We start from the raw sequence: 19,039 nt of genomic DNA on the forward strand, positions 1-19,039 counted from the left end.
CCGGCTGCGCGCTTTGCAGCCACTCTGATTCGAGCGGAGTTGAAAATGCTCACGCACGGTCGGCCCAAATAGGAAGGTCTTCAAGTTCAAATGCTGCGCGGAATGCCTAGCTATCGACATCCTTATTCAAGGTAGCAGCATCCGGGTATTCTACTCGTCAGTCCGTTAACCACACGAAAAAGGAGAGACAGATGAACAGCAAAGTCATGCATGTCCATAGCATGAAGCCGGCTCAAATGTACTCTTAGGATGGTTGCAGACGGATCAAGGTATGGTTCTGACGACGATATTAAATGCATCCTTGATGACAGGAAGGGTCCTGTAGGATGTGTATCTGAGGCCGCACGCACAGCACGTACACTGGCTGAATTTCAGCATGATCATCAAATGCTGCGCCACGAAGAGTCAGGTGTTAGGAATGGAATGATATATCCGGACACAGCAACAACGACACGAGGTTCAGCCATCATAGCATATGTACATGACTCGAGCCTAGGGACGCAAATTGAATGATGAGTAAACAAGACATCTTGGAATGAAGCCATTGAAGATATAGATTGTGATAAGGCTGCGCATTGGTGGCGAGTGTACGATGGCACGGCGCGCAACAATCTCCAAACATGAACCAAGAGATAGGACACAAGAAGCGATGCATGCAATGTGGATAGGATGTGGACAAACGGATATTCGCGAGTGAATCTTTTGAAGACAAGGAGATAGGCATATGGGAGATGTTGTACAGATGAACAATAACCAGGGATCCATATATTTTGCTGCTTGCGAGAAAGGCAGGAGGAAGACTAGAGATGTGAAGGAAACCAAGGAGATGCAATCAAGTCGGGCATCCACATCAGAGATCCGGGTCCGAGAAGGGCTCGACACTCGACGCGTGGAACAACGCGTAACGTTCACCGGAGGGCGATGGCAACGAGAAGGTGAAGGCCGGGAACACAGCTTGAGGCTCGGGTGTGGGAACCGTAGCCGGCACAGACGATACACACGGCGACGAGGGAGGAGTGGACGGCGCATTCGCGGCAGGAGATGCGGCATGCGTCGGCTCTGGAGTGCTCTCGCGTGAATGAACACGCTCGTTCGCGATGGTTTCCGCCAATGAATCTTTAGTCTAGTACATATTAACTATGATAAGCTTTCGTTGACGTCATCTGAGCAAAGATAACGTACCTTTTCGATTCGCCGGAGTTCGGGGGGCACGACGACCACCTCATCGTTCTCTCTCGCAGGAGAAAGCTCATCCAAGAGGGACGGCGCTTGCGCATAGGCCTCAGACAAGTCTGCCAAGGGCAAGACTGTGAGCTCCCAGCAACGCGCATCAATCATCACCTGCGACATATTTTCCCGTCGCAACAGTGCTGCCTCCACCTCCGCATCCTTCTCAACCCTCGGCGTCCGACGCGTCCTGCTTGAGCGGTTGTGGGTCGTGCCCCTCTTCCCGGCCGCGCGCTTCTTCTTGGCATTCTTCTTCGGCACCTCTACCGACACCAACGCGCTGCGCGACTTGCCATCCATCGACTCCTTCTGTTTCTTCGCAGGCGGAGCAGCCTGAGGCTTGGTTGATAGTGCGCAGGTCTTGCGTTTTTTGCAGCTTTGGCGCTCCGCGCTGGCCCGAAGGCCGGTAGCTGGATTGATATTTTCTTTGTCGGGAGAAAATACGAGGAGGGGGCCCTTAGAGGGGACGATGGAGACGGCCACGATCGTCGACATGTCGTTGACCAGGGATCGAGCAGGAGACGAGAAGCTGTCTTCATATGCTGCGAATGTGCGCACAGTCGTGGCCATTTTCTAACGAATGAGGAGGTGATGACCGACAGATGCGACACCTGATGGGTGGCAGGGTATATAGTGGAGGAAAGCTCCCAAGAGACGGTCGACGAGGGCAGGAGGGATGGGAACGGGGGGGACGAGCGAGTTATAGGCTGGCTCCTACATTCCCCACGAACTCCGCTGGCAGGCGAGATGTCACGGAGTTCGAAACTTCCGTGCGGACACGGTGGCTAAAAGAAACTGATATGGGCAAAACGCGATCACGTGACTATACTGCGACGCGTCGCACTTGCCACTTGTGGGCGTACAGGGAACGATATCCCTCTCGAATCGCCACCTCGCTTAATATTATCTACACCAAATCGATTCTATCGCATGATTCTCAGACGCCGTTGATGGATGCGAGTCTCGCATCAAGCCGGAGAGCCGATAATCCATCGTATGCGCTCAAACACTCATTGCCTGAGGATGCTTGCGCTCAAGGTGATCAAGACTTCACGAAGGTATGAGTTGCGAGAGCCCTTAATCTGAGCCTCAACCCGCTTTTGTTGCTATGGACTTCGGCCATCAGTCGTCGACCACCAGCGGTTTCGGTCTGAGAGCACACAGGCGAGTTCTCGAAGAAGAAGAGTTGAAGGGAAGCCGAATGTACTCCAGTATGTAGGTGGGTTCCGTAAAGCATATGATGAGCGGCGAAACAAGAAGCTTGGGCAAGAAAACGTACTAACTTTGACACGCCAGCATCCCACAAAAAGAGGACCGATGTGCACTGCTGGATATGCAACGAGGCTTTATGTGCCGCTCCTGCCGCTAACGAGTGATGTTAGTTAATGCATGTAAAGGATCGTTCCGTTGCCAACCTGTATCATCAACCGTAATTCAAGTCTATCGCGTTGAGGGCCACTATATCGTGGACGATGTTTCCTTGTACATCAAGTAAGCCACCACTGCCCTGCACGCAGATGCTAAACGCAGTCGATGACGTGGGTGGTATGAAGTGGAGAATGTGAACGCAAAGTATGTCTGCATTGAAGGCGTGAAGTCGAACAAGCCACGGTGCGGATGCTGAAGATACGAATGCAATTGTAAGCATGCTTTACTCGTACGACTGCTACACAGCGCTTACAGCCTTGATCCTTCATGACGACGTGTATCTATGGACAGCTGATCACAATTGGGTTGGGATGTACGAATTTATGAAATGACACGTCGAACGTTGTGTCTTCTGCGCAGCTGCACACTCCATTTGGGGTTGGATATGACCTGTTCAAGACCGGAGTCTTCGTTCGCAAGGCCTACGCGGCTCGTCAAGTGCGTGCTCTCCTTGCGGCACCTGTACACTGCATAGATCAGTCCTCGGAGCTACAAGCGATGGACAGAGAAGAAGGTCTTGATCACGTTGCTAACGACATTTTTGATCAAATGGAGACAGGAAAGCTTGATGCTGTCCTATCGCGGCCGTCCTCCCCTGTCGTCGGAGAGAACGGATATCCGCGTAGCTCCAAGCCTAAGCCTAATCAAAGGGCTGTCGCCGCTGCCTTCGTACTGCACATATGCTGCCTGGTTGGCACGTCACAGGCGACATACCCGACCCATTGCAGCGCATACAATCTCATACGCGCCGAACACCGACGTGACTAGTTCGTCAAATAATATCCGTACTTTGCAGACTCGTGCTGGGAAGATGGACCCTGGATGGTGCAGCATGTAATCTAAGCGACGAAAGTGCGGAGCCTATGCATCCCTCTTCACGGGATTATAAGGAACGACACATTTCCATTCTACCACAGGCGTTCTATATTGCCAACAAGAATAGCCAAGCGGCGGATGCGCACCAAGTACGAACAGAAAAAGAGGAGCGAGAAGATACGGATGCGGACGTCTCACCTCGTCCTGTCGCGTCGGATGACCACATACGACGCGTCGCTGCTACAACTGGTGGCTTAAAAGACGCATACCATCGAGTAAACAACTATCACAACGATTAGCAGAGGCGAAAATGGAAAAGAGGGGTCGTAGACCTACGGTGTCGCGAAAGGGTGAATTGTAGATATGCACCTGATGCAACGTAGCTTTCAGCGTTCTAATCACTCAACCTTCCATCGATGTTGTTTCCTGGCTTCGCATGGGGCTGTTATCGCATCCTGGCAGTCGAGCAGGTGCGAGACAGTTGTCAGGCATGAGTGAGTTGTGCATGAATTCAACTATGAAGCGCAGAGGAGGCCAGTTCTCTTTCGGCATTGCCCGACTTTACTGACATGGAAGCCATTCCGAGTCTTGGGGACTGGGCTCTCCTTGACCTTTGGACTTGCTCTTGCTCTTGACTTGCTTATTGTTGCATTAATCTTCTCTGGACTCAGGAGACTGTAGTTCCATTTCTTCTACGAAACACGCTGCTGGCATCCAACTCCCATGGCTCAAATGGACTCGAGTCTCCGTGCTCGACACGATCGGGAACTAGTGAATACCATGCGTCCTGTCCATTTTGATGTGGTTCCTCACGATGCATAGAATGAAGCGGACCCTAGCGTCATCCCGACCGCCTCGGAGCCGGAGCAGGATGTCACCACCATTTCGCACGACCGGCTCACGCTGACTTGGCTCGAGATTCCTGCATGGCAGAGGGACAATGACTACATTCTGACGGGATACAGAAGGTCTGTTCTCTGCTGTACCTTAATCCCAGCACAAGAGAACTTGTGTTATCTTCCGCTATTCTCTTCAAAGTCAATCGTTACCGTGCTACGACCTGTCTGACCTTGAATCTTCCTGACAGAGCCCAATACAGCTGGCGCGGCTGCGCGTACTCGATCTTTGGATGTACGTGAGCTCTTTGAAGCATTGTACTCGTACTCCGACACCGGAAGTAAACTTATGGTGCACGTTAGATCTGCATAATGAGACTGGTACGTCCATTTCTTCGTTTTTGAAGCACACGTTCATGTTGCCTTCAGTGAACATCCAGACCCACCTCTTTGGCGCGGTCCTCTTTGCAGTCCTACTCAGCACATTCCAGCCAGTATACTTCATCCACTATGAGTCGACAAACTGGCTGGACTTCACAGTGTTCACTATCTTTTTGACGGCGGCTGTATTCTGTTTGCTCTCGAGTTCATTTTATCATACATTTTCTGTCCATTCCAAGGAGGTCAGTGTGAATTATTGCTTGATGACACTGTAGCAGTGCTGATCGCATCATTCGCCGGCATTGCCAATACAGGTGTCGTTGCGGTGCCACGCTGTAGACTACGCCGGCATTGTGGGTGAGCCAACATGAGCTCTCCAGTCGGCGATAATCATCACAACTCCGGTGATAGTTCTCACAGTGGGCTCGTTCTTCCCCTGCATCTACTATGAGTTCTACTGTGATACGGCGCTGCAAATGCTCTACCTTTCCCTAATCGTGCTCGTCGGTACAGGTATGCTTCCTACTTCCGTTCTCCGATCTACAAGAAGCTAAACGGCGCGCAACGGAACCGCCCCCGTTGTCTAGGTGCCGCTTACATTGTTCTCAATCCGGAATATACCAAGCCATCGCACCGCGGCGCTCGAACGAAGGTGTTCATAGCGCTCGGGCTCAGCGCCATCTTCCCTGTCGGGCACGGCTTCGTCACTCATGGCCTGCAAAAACTCTGGTCGGAAATGGGATTTGGTTGGCTCATCGCTTCCGGGCTGCTCTATATAGCGGGTGCATTGCTCTAGTGCGTCGTCTCGCGTGCATTTCATCCGGCTCCGAGGAGACCGAGCAGAACGCTGACCTTTCTTTTCCCCTGTCTCCTTTCCCCTATGGCCACCATGTTCCCTTTTTCCTGTCGCCTGTGCCTCTTCTGCGCCGCGACGCGCGACGTGCAGCGCCAATCGTGTTCCGGAACGCTTCTCGCCGGGCACATTTGACCACTTCTTCGCGTCCCATCAGATTTTCCACGTCTGTGTCGTCCTGGCGGCGCTTGCTCATTACGCGTGCGTGCTGACCGCGTTCGATCATGCGCATAGCAGAATAGGATATTGCTCTTCCTGATAGGATTTGCGGCGCTCTGGTACTCTTGTTGCTCTACCAATAGATCATAGAATATAGAAGGTCATCCAACGTCGCTTCTGGTTGTATCGTTAAACTCTCCCGTCTCTGTCGCTGTCGTTGCGCGGATCGGCCTTGTGGATCTGCTGCTATTTTTTACGGCAAATCCGCCAATCTTCGTTAACAGGGACATCGGTTTGTGGCGTGGCGTGCGGCGTCAGACCTTGTTGCTGAGACATATACTGGGCCGGCTGCCGATTTGTTACCATGCCCTTTATTCGGGGCCCATTGAAAATCGCGCTCCTTGAGAATATTCCTTCTGCCCTTGCGCCGGAGCCTTGAAAATGTTCGTGAAGCTCACGGCATCCCGGCGAGATAACTCAACAGCGATGCTGTACGGATATACGTAAGTGTCGCGCGTTGAGAGAGCACCAGAGCTTATATTGACTGCTAGCTCTTCAGGACTCACGCAGGTCGGGCGATATGAACCATTCGGGCGATATGAACCATAAAGCGTCGAAATCACAGCGCTAGAGGCCCGAAATGCGTGGATCTAGCAATTTTTCATTTGTTGCTGTACACCGCCTCCACTTATTTCTACACCTGCCTTTTCAGGTCAAATGTGTTGGATGAAAGACGTTTGCGGAATTTGATCAAGGACAATTGAATGATCATCGTGTCAATCACGCATCGGTCAATATATCAGGTAAATCGTTCATGACGCATCCATAGTACGTTTCGTATGAGCGCTTCAAACAAGCTGCACCGTCGAGTGGCCTCTACGCTCTTCATACTACAAGAATTTGCGTCTCGGAAGCGCTGCATTGTTCCTTTCGCTCTGTTCCAACACGCATGCGGGAAGTCTCAAACCATCTCCGATTTCAGTTGCTCTAGGCCTCGTCGCGGGATCGCCGGCAGAGGTGCTTCTTCAAAGGGTAGCAACGGAAACAACGGACGCATAACTACGGGCAATCCACCTGTCTCACTCGGACGTCCCGAGCGCGATCATGCACTGGAGACTTCCTGCGCATGTCCGCTTCGTCCTGTAGACGCCCAGCGGAGCGCCAACGAGGATCCGTTGCAACGACGAGGGAACGTAAAATCAGACTTAAGTTTTTTCCTCCGAGTTCCGGGTGCCACATTGCGTCTTCTTTGCGCCAACGTCTCGATCCAGACATGCAGAAATGATGGAGATGCGCTATCACCGGTCACCACGAGGTCAACGCAGAAGACCTTCGAGTTCGCCATAAATTGAATGGGTGGTGCGTTTGATGTTCCCTCAGAATCAAACTTTCAGTCCAGCGACAGAGCCGCAGATGATTCATCCGTTGGGTCTTTTCGTCTTCTTAACGGCCTGGGTGCCCGAGCCACTTGCGATTAAGCTCGCGCTGGCGGTGCCGTCTGCGGCAATCCTCCTCTTTTTCTCTGCTCTCCTGACCCGCACGGAGGACAGCGGCGATGTACCCGTTAGACTTTCAGTATGCCCGCTATTTTCAATCGCTCCGTTCTTCCGCAGGCGTTTCGACTTTCTCAAGAGAGGCTTCGAGGTAACCGGCGAGTCAATATACCAATTCAAGCTCCTAACAGTGCGTTTTTTTTTGCTATCCTGGCGGTGCACATACTAACGGGATGCTCTTCCAGAAAACTATCACTGTCGTCTCCGGTCCAAAGGCCAGACATGACTTCTTCGCGGCGAAGGAACTCGACCTCAACGCGGGCTTTCAAGCCCTTTCTGCGACTATCCCTCACATACCAGGCCTGGCGTCGGATTTGGGCAAGCGCAGGATTGCACTGATACATCGCAGGCTGGCCGCGGCACAGAGCAGCGAACGGCTCGAACAACGTGAGGCGAACCTAGATTCTGATGATAGTCATCGGCACAACTAATTTTTCTCAAGTCATCCCTCAAATTCTAGATGATGCCTGGAGAATAATGGATTTGTGGGGACGACCAAGAAAGATTGATCCTTTTGTTGCAATACCGCAGGTATGCCGCTACAATCTTCCATCTACACAAAGGTCACGCATAACGTTCTCTCCTTCTCATAGATCACCTTTCAGACAAACCTCCGCTCTCTCACCTGCGCCGAGCTCGCAGACGATGCACTACTTGGTGCGCGGCTCAAGCAGCTATACGACACGCTCGACACTGCGACTACTCCGGCCAGCGTGTTGTTTCCGTGTTTTCCCACCCCGAACGCGGTAAGACGAGTGCTGGCATCGAGAGCGATTTATAAGATCGTCGGCCGGGCAATTGACGGGAGGATCAAGGGGGAAAGCAGGGGGAGCGACGATACGTTGCAAATGTTGGCGGAATGTGGAGATGAGAGGATAGTGATGATTGGGGTAGGCGGCTCATATCTATCGTTCGCAGGGGAATTTGTGCTAATGCGTTGTAGTTTATCATGGGCCTGCTTGTCGCGGGTGCGCGATCGACGGGGGCGACCGGTACGTATTCGTTAATCGGCACCTAGATCAATCAGTGCGCTGATTATAACCTCGTGCACAGCGTCATGGCTAGTCACCTTCCTGGCGGGGCATCCCGAATGGTTGGCGAAAGCAAGAACAGAACTCCTCAACCTCCTGCTCGAGCATGGCGCCCCACTACCCTCCTCTTCTCTTCCGCAATTTCCGTCACGGCCACCAACGACATCTTCTACACCACTATTCACTCCCGCGCATTCCCCATCTCCTTGCCCACCCAACGCGTCCGACTTGATGTCCTCACACCCTCCCACCAACATCGCCTCTCCCTGTTTCCTTTCCGCCTCTCTCGCCTCCCTCCCCCTGTCGGCCTGGGAATCCCATACGCCGATCCTCGACGCCGCCATCCGCGAGACACTCCGGCTCGCACAACCTCACGTCGCGCTTCGCCAGCACACCGGAGCGCACGATATTCACGTGGGCGGGCGGAGGGTGCGCCCGGGTGAGTACGTAGTGTATCCGCTCGCAGATGCCCATCTGGTCGAGGGGACGGGCAGCTGGGAGCCGGGAAGGTGGATGCGTGGAGGGAAGGGGGACGGAGGAATGGAGTGGATTGGCTGGGGCGCGGGTGAGTGAACTTGCATTGCACTCTTGACAGTACGTGAGACTGATTTTGGCTACTTTTTTCTTCCAGGTCGGACGCCTTGCCTCGGCCAGCGGCTCGCGCGACTACAGCTCAAGCTCGTCGCGGCGCTGTTCGTGCTTGGATTCGAGCGTCTGCGCGTCGAAGATGGAAGCGGGCGCATGTTGGAGGGTGCGGAACTGCCTGAGCCGGATTGGAATGATCTGCTAGGATGTAAACCGAAGGGAAAGGCGTGTTGGCTGGGTTGTGAGAGGTCGGAGGATGATAGTCGGTGCTGAGCGCTGATCTCCAGGCTATAGTTCTGGCATCATTCAGGATTGTATTCGTTAGCTGTTACATGGACGGACTATGTTCGCCATTCAAAATCTCGCCTTACGTCTCCGCCTGACATGCTGCACTCCAATCTAAATTTATGATGCGCACAGATTACATTGCAGTCATTCGAGTGATGTGCAGAAGAACAGAGATACATAGATGGCGATGACCAAACTAGCGGACAACAGACCAGCGAGCGCGGGACGCATGGCACAGACGCAAGAGCGGATAGATAAAGGTTTTTGACGGCGCATCTGGAGAAGAATAGGATAGAAAGGGATGAGACCGCAGCCTCCTCTGCCACCTCGACCTCCACTTCCAACAGCGTCAATCCTGCTCTGAATCATAATCCACCCGCGCTCCCAGCCGCTCTTCCTCGCCCTCCCCTCCTCTTTCTCGCTCCTCCATCCCAACTCCTACTCCAGGTTAATTGAGGTCCTCAATGCCCGTCTTCTCTGCGGGCTTGTCCTCCACCTGGTCAAAGTTCTCGACGAGATCAGGCACATCGTCGTCGTCGTCCGCTCCGGCAGCGCCCGCGTTCGGTGCGCGTTGTTGGCTCTGCTGGATCGCCTGATAAGACTCAGCGAGCTTGCGGAGCGACGCGAGCGAGTCGGGTCCAAGCTGGTTTAGGATGCCTGGCACGAGCTCGGTGAGCTCCTTGACGTGCCCTGCGCCGTACACGGCGAAGGTGTTGGCGCTGACCGCGGCATGCACTAGTGGATGAACGGTGTGCGAAGGAGAGAATGAGCAGGTGTGTTTCAGCTAGATCTCAGGATAACCGACGGCCCGCGGAGCGCGCGGACGATGCAAGCATTTCAAAGCAAGACTCCCGTCGGATCGCCCGTGCAAAATCCGGGCAGTCGGCCGCAAAAGACGCAGAAATAACATCGCGTACCTTTCGGTGCAGAAAAGTGCAGCACGTTCCCGTCCTCCCTGAACATGTTCACCTCCTCAACTCCGGGGATCGGCTGGACATTGAGCTTCTTAAGTGCGCCCTGGAGCTTTTTGTCGTCCTGCGCCGTAGAGGACTTCGTCTTGCGCACGATCTTGCGGCGCATCGTGCCCTTTCCACCTGCGCGTCGCGGTCACCATTCTCTTACTCGTCCCACCACAATTTTGAACTCGTGCTCACCGATCCTGTTCGCCGCGGCCTGCGCCTGTAGCTTCGCGAGTTTAACAGGGTCCATGATGCGTCGTGCGGTCGTTGGCGGGGGCGGCGGGCCTTATAGTGTGCTAGTGGTTTGTGGAAGAGACGAATTAAGGTTTTCACACAACACGGCAATACAAAACACTGTGCGCGCCACAATTATAAGCGCTCATTGTATATGCCGCATGGTCGCGCTGATGCCAATATGTAAACTGACTCGGGACGGCACACCGTGCGTAAAGTATATAAGGTAGAGTCTTGAGGTGATTGTTCCTGGAGCAGCTTGCACTCGGACTACTATGTCGAACACCACGTTCTTTATTCGCCCGGCTCAGGTCGAGGACGTGGTGCGCACATCACAACTTGCCTCGGTCGCGTCATTCACCACAAATTCTACCACTCTGCACAGGACTCCATTTTTCAGCTGGTCGTCGCGCTCGTAGGTCCTCGCCCTTACCCACGCGTCTGCACCTTCTGAGAGTGAGCAGGCGACGTACGAAAAGGCCGCGGACTCGGTCAAGGCGACGCCCGAGTTGGTTAGTGTCATGCACTCGTTCTGTTCCTCTCTGCCCAGCTGCCTCTCATATGCACAACGTCTTCCCTTCCACCACAATCTGACGTCCCACAGCTCCGCCAAAACCTCTTCTCCACGCCATACGCACACACGCTGCTCGCCTTCGCCGGCTCGCCGGACAGCCCGGGCGCAGCCGTTGGTATGGCTCTCTACTTCTTCAACTATTCCACCTGGACCGGAAAGCCCGGACTCTATGTGAGTGCCTTCTCGCTTCCAATCACGGGGCGTGATTTAACGCGGAATGATGGTATGAGCAGCTGGAGGACCTGTACGTCGAGCCCGAATACCGCAGTGCGGGCATCGGCAAGGCACTCTTCTCCGAGTTGGGAAGAGTCGCACAGGAACGGGTGAGCCTCCCGAGCCGTCTCTCCCATCCCCAACGTTCTACTCATTCGAATCTCCCTTGCAGAACTGCGCCCGGATGGACTGGTCCGTGCTCAAGGTACCGTCCATGCTGCCCTCACCAAACCATACTGATTGAATATAATCACTCACCTTCTGCAGTGGAATCAACCCTCGATCGACTTCTATGAGAAGCGGCTGGGCGCGACGGCTATGTCCGAGTGGATGGGCATGCGCTTGGACGAGGACGGGATCGAGCGGCTTAAGCAGCTCGCGCCGAATGCGACTTGATGCATGGAGTAGATGTCTTGTATTTATCTCTAAAGAGAGAGCAAGAGAAAAGAAACCAGCAGTTTCTCCCGGACACGCATATGAGCGACGGAACACCAGTCACTCTCAAACGCGCATGTGCTTCGTCATGATTGGCATTGCAATTGGTGGTATGATATGATAGCTGTAGGGCGGATGTGATGGTGGTAAAACGAAGAAAGCAGTAAGATGCAACACGACCCCCCAGGAGGATTATAACGGTCATACACCATCGTAGCTCGCACCGCCCGCCTATCGTACCCGTCAGAATGCTCAACAGCATGGCAGCGGGCAGGGCGTACCTTCCGCAACCGTACGATGATGGGCTCCTCCTCAAGGTCACCCTTCTCCCTTGCCGGGACCTCGATAGAATAGGCGCGCAGTATCGACTTGACGTCTGCGGCGTGCACCGAGATCTGCGCGAATCCAGACCGAATATTAACCACCCTCGCCACACCTACAGTCGCTGGCATTTGGTCCGTAGACTTACCTTCGCCCTGCGCATGATCTTGCACCCCGGCCCAATCCAGACGACGACGATGAACTTTTCGCGCTTGGACTCCTTGTCGTTCGCGTACTGGACGCGCACATACGCAAAGGACGCATGGGAGTCGTCGAGCGCCTCGCGCAGCTCGGCCAGCCCACCCGTGCCAGTCGCGGTGAGCTGAAGCTTGTCCGAACGGTCGGACTACGCGCAGGAACACAAAGTGTCACACAGCGGAAATAGTCGGTGTGATTCGAGTTGTGTCGATGAGGTGTGTGAACAATGGGAAGCGTGGTGGACGTGAACGTGAATTGGGACGATCGATGAGCGACGCATACATGCATACGAGGCCAAACGCACCTCGTAGTCCAGCAGCAGCCAGTTCGTCTCTGTCTTGTCCGAGCGGACGTCCTGGTACGCTGTTGACGCATATCAGCCTCTGCGCTCGTAGCAGCAGATGGTTGGCGCACCTTCGTCGATCTTTGGATCCGAGACGTCGGCCATTGCGGAAGAGGTGGTAAGGAAGCGAGAAGGAGAAGAAGAGCAAGGAAGGGGAGGGAGACGAGGAGAGAGACGAGGAAAGCGGTGATGAGCTGTGAGTGAGCGCGTGTAGCAATGCGTGAGCCGATCGGTCAAACAGCCGGCCATCGCCGCGCGTACGAGCCGCGTGTGGCTGATAATGTTCAACAGCCCATGTCCTTCCGCCTTCTGAACATCACTTTTCGAGAGAAGGCGAGCGGATTAGAGTGGTTTTAAATGTCATTTGTGACCTGAAGAGTTGGGTTGAGGAAAGGACCGACACTCTGCTGGGATGATCCTACTCGACTACCGTATTTGGGTGATATTTGTCCCAAATCAGGTGGCAGGGTTTGAAATATTGCTTGACTCTCACCCTCGCTGCATCTTTGGCTCTGCTCATCATGCTGTCCCCTGTGCGCTCTATCAAGGCATCGACGTCTGCTTCACGCTCCTTCGCCAACTTCTACCCAACTGTCCAGGGTTTCACGCCAAAGAAATGGGGCCTCGGCGGCCATCCTGCACCCAAGTCGCTTATCGTAGACGAGAGCGACGAACCCAAGAACCAACCATCCACCAGCGAGACTGCTGCGAGCAAGCCCTTAAAACCGTCTAAGCCACCTCCTCGCGTGACACGCCTCGATAGCGGCCATGACGCGCAGCTCCTTCGCGAGTTCACGCGGCACCGCAAAGCAATAAAGGCGAAGCTGCCCGAGGGTTGGCAGCCCCCGCGAAAGCTCTCGCGCGAGGCTATGGAGGCCCTCCGCTACTCGCATCGTGTCGACCCGAACGTGGCCACCACTTCGGCGCTCGCAGATAACTTCCGCATCTCTCCCGAGGCCGTCCGCCGCATCCTTCGCAGCAAGTGGGAACCGAGCGCAGAGAAGCGTGCAAAGGTTCTGCAGCAGCAGCACGCACGTAAGGAGGCATGGTACAGGCAGATGAGAGAGGAGGAGCGGAAGAAGCAGGAGGAATGGGAGGAGGTGCACAGAAAGAAGCAGGAAGCGACCTACACGCGGAAGAATGATAGATTGACATTGACATGATGGAGTTAGGGATGAATTGTGTGCGAATGAGAGGTCTGGAAGGTACGTCAGGGGTCATCATGCTCTCAATCTCATATGCTGCAGTGCTGTCTCTTACGGGAGTGTGTGCTAGATACGAAGCATGGTGTGGACGTTCACCGATCTGATGAAAAGCATCCAGTCGCGATGAACTCACCTGCAATTTGGTAGCTGCTATTCCTGACGTCGATTTTATAGGAGGAACTTGAATAGGATTAGGAAAGGCATCAAGCTCAAGCAGGGAGCGATCTTACGTCTGTCTCTCCTGGCATCCAGTACGTGCTGCAGTCTACCATGCTATCTGAAGTATGCTATGTTCAGCCCAAAGCATCGCCGCTAACGGAAGCACTATCTTACCCTTAATGCTATGCCATCACATTCTTTCAATATAAGTTCGTAATTTGAGCAAGTGCAGAACATCGTAGTCGGGTAATGATTCTTCGCTAATACGTGGGTCCACGGACCTCTGTCGACTTGTTCCCAAGCAGGTCGCTCCCATTGGGCTCCGATCCTGGCTCCAACAGCATCGCAACGAGCTTGCGAGGACGCACAGGAAGACGGCAGCAAAGCAGAAGGCGATGAAGACCCGGCAGGTTGACCTTAACATGAGAGTATTTGGGGCGATGTTTCTTTTTGAAGAGGCTCTGTAGACTGCCCTGTGAGCGCGGTCATGCGAGAGGCGCTGCATGCCTTTGGTGCATATTTGATGCACCTAGACATGTTTGCATCCCCGGCCCTTGTGGAGTTTGCGCGTGTTACAGATTCCAGACGTGGGTGGTCAATCGAACATGTCAGGACCGAGGGAGAGACGAGACATCCTTGCAGTGGTATCACACATGCAACTACTTTGGCGTACGTCCCGGAATGGATGATCCTATCTGATTACTTATGCGTTGAGCAGGAAAGTAGTTCCGCTGCAGACAATATGGAGTATCGCCGATGAGACAGCCGGTTGACTCTCAGTTCGCAATTGTTACTATCAGCAGTACTACCCAATCTATCACGAAGCCTTCCTTCTTTCGACATTAGATCATATCCAGTCACCGACACCTCGCCCATGGAACGTGATCTTCCACGTCCTCGCACCCCCGCGCTTGTAAGCTTGTTCTCGGACGCTAAAGCACGGCGCTGATGCATGGTGAGTATCTTCCTGCCCGAACTGCAGAAGCGGACTTTCTGATTCTGTGAATGCCCTTCGCTCATGGGGTTTGCTCATAAAAGATTGTGCGGAGAAGCGCGCAAATCACACCCACGAGTCGAAGCAATCGCGTCACTCTGCGACCGCGCTCGGTGCGAATGCCAACTTGAGCTTGGGACGCGTCTAATTGATCCCATCTTACTTAGCATATGCGTGGACCGCCCGATAGACATGGAATGAAGAGTAGTGCATAAGTAGACGCTATCTTTTGGACGGGTATCAGACGCCACTTACCTTACTTTGAACAACTTTGCGCGTCCTCTCCTTGGTAATGCAGGACCTCGGTGATGTCTCAAGTGTTTCACTGCCAGCTCGACGACGGAAGCTGAATCTGGCCTACGTTTCGGCGAGAATATTAGTGCATATGCGTCAGCAAAATGATTGTGGTTGTGGCGCGGGCATACGAGCTTGGACGAGTTGCAGCCCATTACTAACTCGATGAATCACTGTACGGGGCCGACAAGTGTCTATTGCTGGTATAATCCTCCGATGTACGTCGGAAGATGCTACGGGGTACCTGAGAGGAATCAATCTCTAGACTCTGACACATGGATATTTCGCGGATTTAGGGTGATTTAGGGTGAGTTCTGATGCAAGTTGTCACGAAACTACTAATGATAGGACACCAAGCTCATCTTAAGGATATCACACTAATGTTGTTAAGTCCTTGTATGGTGACGTGACCCCGAGATACCTTAACCACGTTTCTACGAGGTAGAAGGCAAGTTTCTTGACTTGATATGTCTCGCTCGTTGCAGCGCCCCTTACAGTGATTATTAGTGTCTCGGATCTGGCAGCCGTGGGAGTCAATCTCATTTGTGACGCTGGCTGCGACAAGTATCAATGTTTAGCGTTGATGTTCATCGGCTGTACGTGAACATCAGAGCTTTGACGTTGGTGTTGCATGTTTGAACATGTAAGCATTTTTGAACATGTAAGCATTGCAATGCCGAATATACGAACAGGCATCCGAACGCGGCCTTCACAATGTGTATATAATGTGGATTCCTCTCGCCAATCCCCAATTCAGCAGCACGCGCACTGTGCTCCCCCTGCCGGCAATTATTGCCTCCACCGTCACTTAGCGAAGATGCACGCGATTCTTGCGGCTTTGCTGTCTCTCGCGACGCTCGTGGGCGCTGCGCTTTATTCGGACCCGGCTCAGCTCCCTCAGAAGGAGTACGACTTTGTCATTGTTGGCGGTGAGTCTCACACCCTTCGTCCATAATCGACTTCGCGGCTGCGTTGACTGATGCTTTGCGATTCCATCTAGGCGGCACAGCAGGCAACGTCCTTGCAGCCCGTCTAAGCGAAGTTTCCAACTTTTCCGTCCTCATCATCGAGGCCGGTCCTTCGTGCGTGCACACTGTCCACCAAAGTTCCTGTACCTAATCCATCGGGTTTACGATGCAGAAACTTGGATTATCCGGAAATTGCCGTCCCGTTCCTCGAGTTCTCCGAGGTCATCTCCAATCCAAACATATCCTGGAATTATGATACTACACCACAGATTGGTCTCAATAACCGCTCTATCAACTATCCTCGTGGCAAGGTGCTCGGTGGCTGCAGCTCGATCAGTGCGTTCATTCTCGATCATGCATGTGCAATAATAGACAAAGTGTATCTGATCCATATGCGCTCTTTCCTGCAGACGTCATGGTATGGACACGTACCTCCGTCGACGATTGGGATCGCTATGCGGCCGTCACAGGCGATCCTGGGTGGTCTTGGGATGCTATGCTCCCTTACATGCTCAAGGTATGTCGCCCACTCTCTCCCCTCTGTAGCTAGTCTTTCTCACCCGCCTCCAGACGGAAAGCCTCGTCCCACCTGCATCAAACCCTACACCAGCCAACCCGGGCTCTGGGGAGTTCAACTACGCTACCGACTACGGCAGGCTCAACCCTGCAGTGCACAACACGACGGGCCCGGTGGACATCAGCCTCTCGGGCTATCCCGGGGACATCGCCTCGCGAGTCTTCCAAACGTCCTTCCAACTGCCGGAGACGTTCCCGTACGTGCTTGACATGAACGCGGGGTACCCCCTCGGCGTGGGTGAGTATCCATGATGTGCATGCACCAGTGATTATCGACTCATTGGTTACAGGCTTCGCGCAGTTCGCCATCAACAGCCTTGGGAGGCGGAGTAGCTCTGCAACGGCATACCTCGAGCCGGCGATTAATCGCTCTAACCTCGACGTACTCATCACTACGCAGGTGACACGCCTCATTGCGGCCGCAGACTCGACCAATACGAGCCTGCCGACGTTCAGTGCAGTCGAAATGGCGCAAAGTGCGAATGGTACGCTCCTTCTGCCCTCTCTGATTTCGCCGTTCATGTCATCCATGCTACACAGCCACCCGTTACACCGTCTCCGCGAGCAAAGAGGTCATCCTCTCCGCAGGAGCAATCAACACGCCGCAGCTACTCCTACTGTCGGGGATTGGCGCACCTTCCTCTCTCGCTGCGCACAATATCACCTTGCTCGTCAACTCGTCCGGCGTCGGTGTCGACCTGCAGGACCACCCGCTGCTCCAAAGCCACTGGTATGTCAACTCGACTGGTACGTTTGACACAACCCTGCGGAATGCGACTCTGCAGGCGGAGGACTTGTCCTTGTGGGAGAGTAAAGGACGCGGTCCGTACGTTGGCCCCGGCAATGTCCAGATTGCATGGACGAAGCTGGAGAACGAGAGCGCTGTGTTTGGGTCGGGCGGATATGTGGACCCGTCGGCGGGCCCGAGCAGTCCGAATATCGAGATACTGCCACTTGTGAGTGGGTCTGAGCTAACTCAACCGTTTCCTGCGCTGTGAGCTGATTGATCCTTTTTTCTCCCCTTCTGATGTGCAGGATGGGTTTGTGTCGCTTATCGAAAGTCTGCCTGACACGGGTAACTTCCTCACGATGCTGACAAGCGTCGTGTCTCCCGCATCACGTACGTCTCTCTTTTCATAATGTGCCCAATACTGTCCATTCTCTGACGTTTTCATTTTGTCCATATCAACCTTGTCCGCACGTGTGCATACCGTTGTTGCCTTTCGCACCGACACATTCACGCGTCGCTGACAATGAACATGACATCGATGCACTCCAATATACGCGCGGCCAGGCGGCAGCGTCACACTCGCCTCCGCCGATCCATTTGACGCACCGTTGATCGACCCGGGTTTCCTTTCCAATCCATATGACTTGCTGGCGGCAGTGCAGGCCGTCAATCAATCGCGTCAATTCCTCTCCGCACCGACGTGGGATGACTACATCCTGCGCGAGGCGCCCGACCTCGCCGCTGCGCAGAGCGAAGCGGAACTCGTTGCATTTGTGCGCAATGGAACGACGACCATTTGGCACCCCACGGCGACGGCGCGCATGGGAGCGCTGGACGACGAACTGGCGGTGCTCACATCGGACTTGCGGGTGAAGGGCGCGCAGGGACTGCGCGTCGTGGATGCTTCGATATTTGTGAGCACTCTCGCGACTTATGCCGCGCACGGCAGTATGCTGATGCGTTTTTGGTAGCCGTATGTCCCCTCAGGACACCCGCAGGCGTGCGTATATGCGGTAGCGGAGCGCGCCGCGGACCTGATCAAGGAGGCTTGGGGCGTACTTTGAGAACCGATTTGCAATACTGTATGGAAAATCATTGATCATTGTTCGAATGTGATTAATTGTATAGACTTTCGATTATTACAGATCAGATCATGTGGGGCATGCCTGTCCTATCTACGAGGCCGAACTCCGAGCCACACGTTTTCTCCAATGTCAAACGATGCCCCAGAGCCTAGTGCTTTGTATCCTTGAACCTACATATCAGACAGCAGAAGGCTCGACCAGGCTCGATATGAACTGAATAAAATGATTCACTAAAGCGAGCGTGAAAGCATGGACCGCACGCAAGACATGGAATGAAGACTAGCGCCTAAGTAGATCATCTGTCTCTTTGACGCGAATCAGACGACACTGATCTAACCTTGAGCAACCTTACACTCCCTGCCCTTGATAACACAGGACCTAACAAACTGATTCGTACCTAGGATCACAGCCTCGTTTCAGGAATAGCAAAGTTGGACAGAGCGTAACATGTGCATGCGTGCCTTGAGAAGCCGGGATTCAAATGTTTCACTGCGAGCTCGGCGTCCCAAGTCCGCCTGTGTTCCGGTGTGCATATTAACACACATATGTCAGCACAATGATTGTGGTGCAGGCATACGACTCCAATCAGCCCCT

The 19,039-nt window shown here is 53.8% G+C and overlaps 8 protein-coding genes across 8 annotated transcripts; 5 read left to right on the plus strand and 3 right to left on the minus strand.

The window, feature by feature from the left end:
* Positions 1-406: 406 nt before the first annotated feature.
* LAESUDRAFT_751444 (uncharacterized protein) lies at positions 407-2,048 on the minus strand. Its single transcript, XM_040911667.1, has 2 exons — positions 1,183-2,048; positions 407-1,123 (listed from the first exon to the last, which is right to left on the minus strand). Exons 1-2 carry the CDS (start codon positions 1,795-1,797, stop codon positions 851-853), a joined length of 888 nt encoding a protein of 295 aa, XP_040761551.1. The 5' UTR covers positions 1,798-2,048; the 3' UTR covers positions 407-850.
* A 2,028-nt stretch (positions 2,049-4,076) lies between these two features.
* LAESUDRAFT_728833 (HlyIII-domain-containing protein) lies at positions 4,077-6,078 on the plus strand. Its single transcript, XM_040909519.1, has 9 exons — positions 4,077-4,242; positions 4,294-4,439; positions 4,559-4,602; positions 4,671-4,688; positions 4,737-4,930; positions 5,003-5,045; positions 5,100-5,201; positions 5,276-5,483; positions 5,635-6,078. The coding sequence occupies exons 1-9, from the start codon at positions 4,195-4,197 to the stop codon at positions 5,798-5,800; spliced, it is 969 nt and encodes a 322-aa protein (XP_040761552.1). The 5' UTR covers positions 4,077-4,194; the 3' UTR covers positions 5,801-6,078.
* Positions 6,079-7,113: 1,035 nt separating this feature from the next.
* Positions 7,114-9,285, plus strand: LAESUDRAFT_704163 (cytochrome P450; the record flags this gene model as incomplete). Its single annotated transcript, XM_040906538.1, has 7 exons — positions 7,114-7,383; positions 7,439-7,640; positions 7,696-7,784; positions 7,847-8,143; positions 8,197-8,245; positions 8,307-8,849; positions 8,916-9,285. 7 exons carry the CDS (start codon positions 7,114-7,116, stop codon positions 9,140-9,142), a joined length of 1,677 nt encoding a protein of 558 aa, XP_040761553.1. The 3' UTR covers positions 9,143-9,285.
* A 71-nt stretch (positions 9,286-9,356) lies between these two features.
* LAESUDRAFT_728835 (NAC-domain-containing protein) lies at positions 9,357-10,438 on the minus strand. The gene is made up of 3 exons (XM_040909520.1): positions 10,312-10,438; positions 10,075-10,251; positions 9,357-9,892 (listed from the first exon to the last, which is right to left on the minus strand). Exons 1-3 carry the CDS (start codon positions 10,364-10,366, stop codon positions 9,606-9,608), a joined length of 519 nt encoding a protein of 172 aa, XP_040761554.1. The 5' UTR covers positions 10,367-10,438; the 3' UTR covers positions 9,357-9,605.
* Positions 10,439-10,625: 187 nt separating this feature from the next.
* Positions 10,626-11,777, plus strand: LAESUDRAFT_683363 (acyl-CoA N-acyltransferase; the record flags this gene model as incomplete). The annotated part of the gene is made up of 7 exons (XM_040905823.1): positions 10,626-10,673; positions 10,736-10,765; positions 10,815-10,862; positions 10,955-11,095; positions 11,158-11,247; positions 11,310-11,342; positions 11,405-11,777. 7 exons carry the CDS (start codon positions 10,626-10,628, stop codon positions 11,531-11,533), a joined length of 519 nt encoding a protein of 172 aa, XP_040761555.1. The 3' UTR covers positions 11,534-11,777.
* Positions 11,774-12,539, minus strand: LAESUDRAFT_738126 (actin depolymerizing protein; the record flags this gene model as incomplete). Its single annotated transcript, XM_040910857.1, has 5 exons — positions 11,774-11,803; positions 11,854-11,967; positions 12,042-12,239; positions 12,396-12,454; positions 12,506-12,539. The coding sequence occupies 5 exons, from the start codon at positions 12,537-12,539 to the stop codon at positions 11,774-11,776; spliced, it is 435 nt and encodes a 144-aa protein (XP_040761556.1).
* A 395-nt stretch (positions 12,540-12,934) lies between these two features.
* On the plus strand, positions 12,935-14,029 carry LAESUDRAFT_728837 (uncharacterized protein). Its single transcript, XM_040909521.1, has 2 exons — positions 12,935-13,639; positions 13,710-14,029. The coding sequence occupies exon 1, from the start codon at positions 12,956-12,958 to the stop codon at positions 13,595-13,597; it is 642 nt and encodes a 213-aa protein (XP_040761557.1). The 5' UTR covers positions 12,935-12,955; the 3' UTR covers positions 13,598-13,639; positions 13,710-14,029.
* Positions 14,030-15,903: 1,874 nt separating this feature from the next.
* Positions 15,904-18,424, plus strand: LAESUDRAFT_704181 (GMC oxidoreductase; the record flags this gene model as incomplete). Its single annotated transcript, XM_040906539.1, has 10 exons — positions 15,904-16,015; positions 16,087-16,168; positions 16,227-16,390; positions 16,465-16,575; positions 16,665-16,868; positions 16,921-17,115; positions 17,171-17,586; positions 17,666-17,750; positions 17,925-18,274; positions 18,332-18,424. 10 exons carry the CDS (start codon positions 15,904-15,906, stop codon positions 18,422-18,424), a joined length of 1,812 nt encoding a protein of 603 aa, XP_040761558.1.
* Between the last annotated feature and the right edge of the window lie 615 nt (positions 18,425-19,039).

The sequence above is a fragment of the Laetiporus sulphureus genome, assembly GCF_001632365.1.
Source record: "Laetiporus sulphureus 93-53 unplaced genomic scaffold LAESUscaffold_37, whole genome shotgun sequence".
Classification (NCBI taxonomy): domain Eukaryota; kingdom Fungi; phylum Basidiomycota; class Agaricomycetes; order Polyporales; family Laetiporaceae; genus Laetiporus; species Laetiporus sulphureus.

Bases quoted from the DNA above. Each gene is read 5' to 3' on its own strand.
- LAESUDRAFT_751444 (XM_040911667.1), bottom strand. From the start codon at position 1,797: ATGGCCACGACTGTGCGCACATTCGCAGCATATGAAGACAGCTTCTCG. The intron at 1,124-1,182 runs GTACGTTATCTT...AATATGTACTAG, and splicing joins AACTCCGGCGAATCGAAAAG to ACTAAAGATTCATTGGCGGA.
- LAESUDRAFT_728833 (XM_040909519.1), top strand. From the start codon at position 4,195: ATGGCTCAAATGGACTCGAGTCTCCGTGCTCGACACGATCGGGAACTA. The intron at 4,243-4,293 runs GTGAATACCATG...CACGATGCATAG, and splicing joins CTCGACACGATCGGGAACTA to AATGAAGCGGACCCTAGCGT. The intron at 5,202-5,275 runs GTATGCTTCCTA...CCCGTTGTCTAG, and splicing joins AATCGTGCTCGTCGGTACAG to GTGCCGCTTACATTGTTCTC.
- LAESUDRAFT_728835 (XM_040909520.1), bottom strand. From the start codon at position 10,366: ATGGACCCTGTTAAACTCGCGAAGCTACAGGCGCAGGCCGCGGCGAAC. The intron at 10,252-10,311 runs GTGAGCACGAGT...CGCGACGCGCAG, and splicing joins GGCCGCGGCGAACAGGATCG to GTGGAAAGGGCACGATGCGC. The intron at 9,893-10,074 runs GTACGCGATGTT...TTCATCCACTAG, and splicing joins GCACTTTTCTGCACCGAAAG to TGCATGCCGCGGTCAGCGCC.
- LAESUDRAFT_728837 (XM_040909521.1), top strand. From the start codon at position 12,956: ATGCTGTCCCCTGTGCGCTCTATCAAGGCATCGACGTCTGCTTCACGC.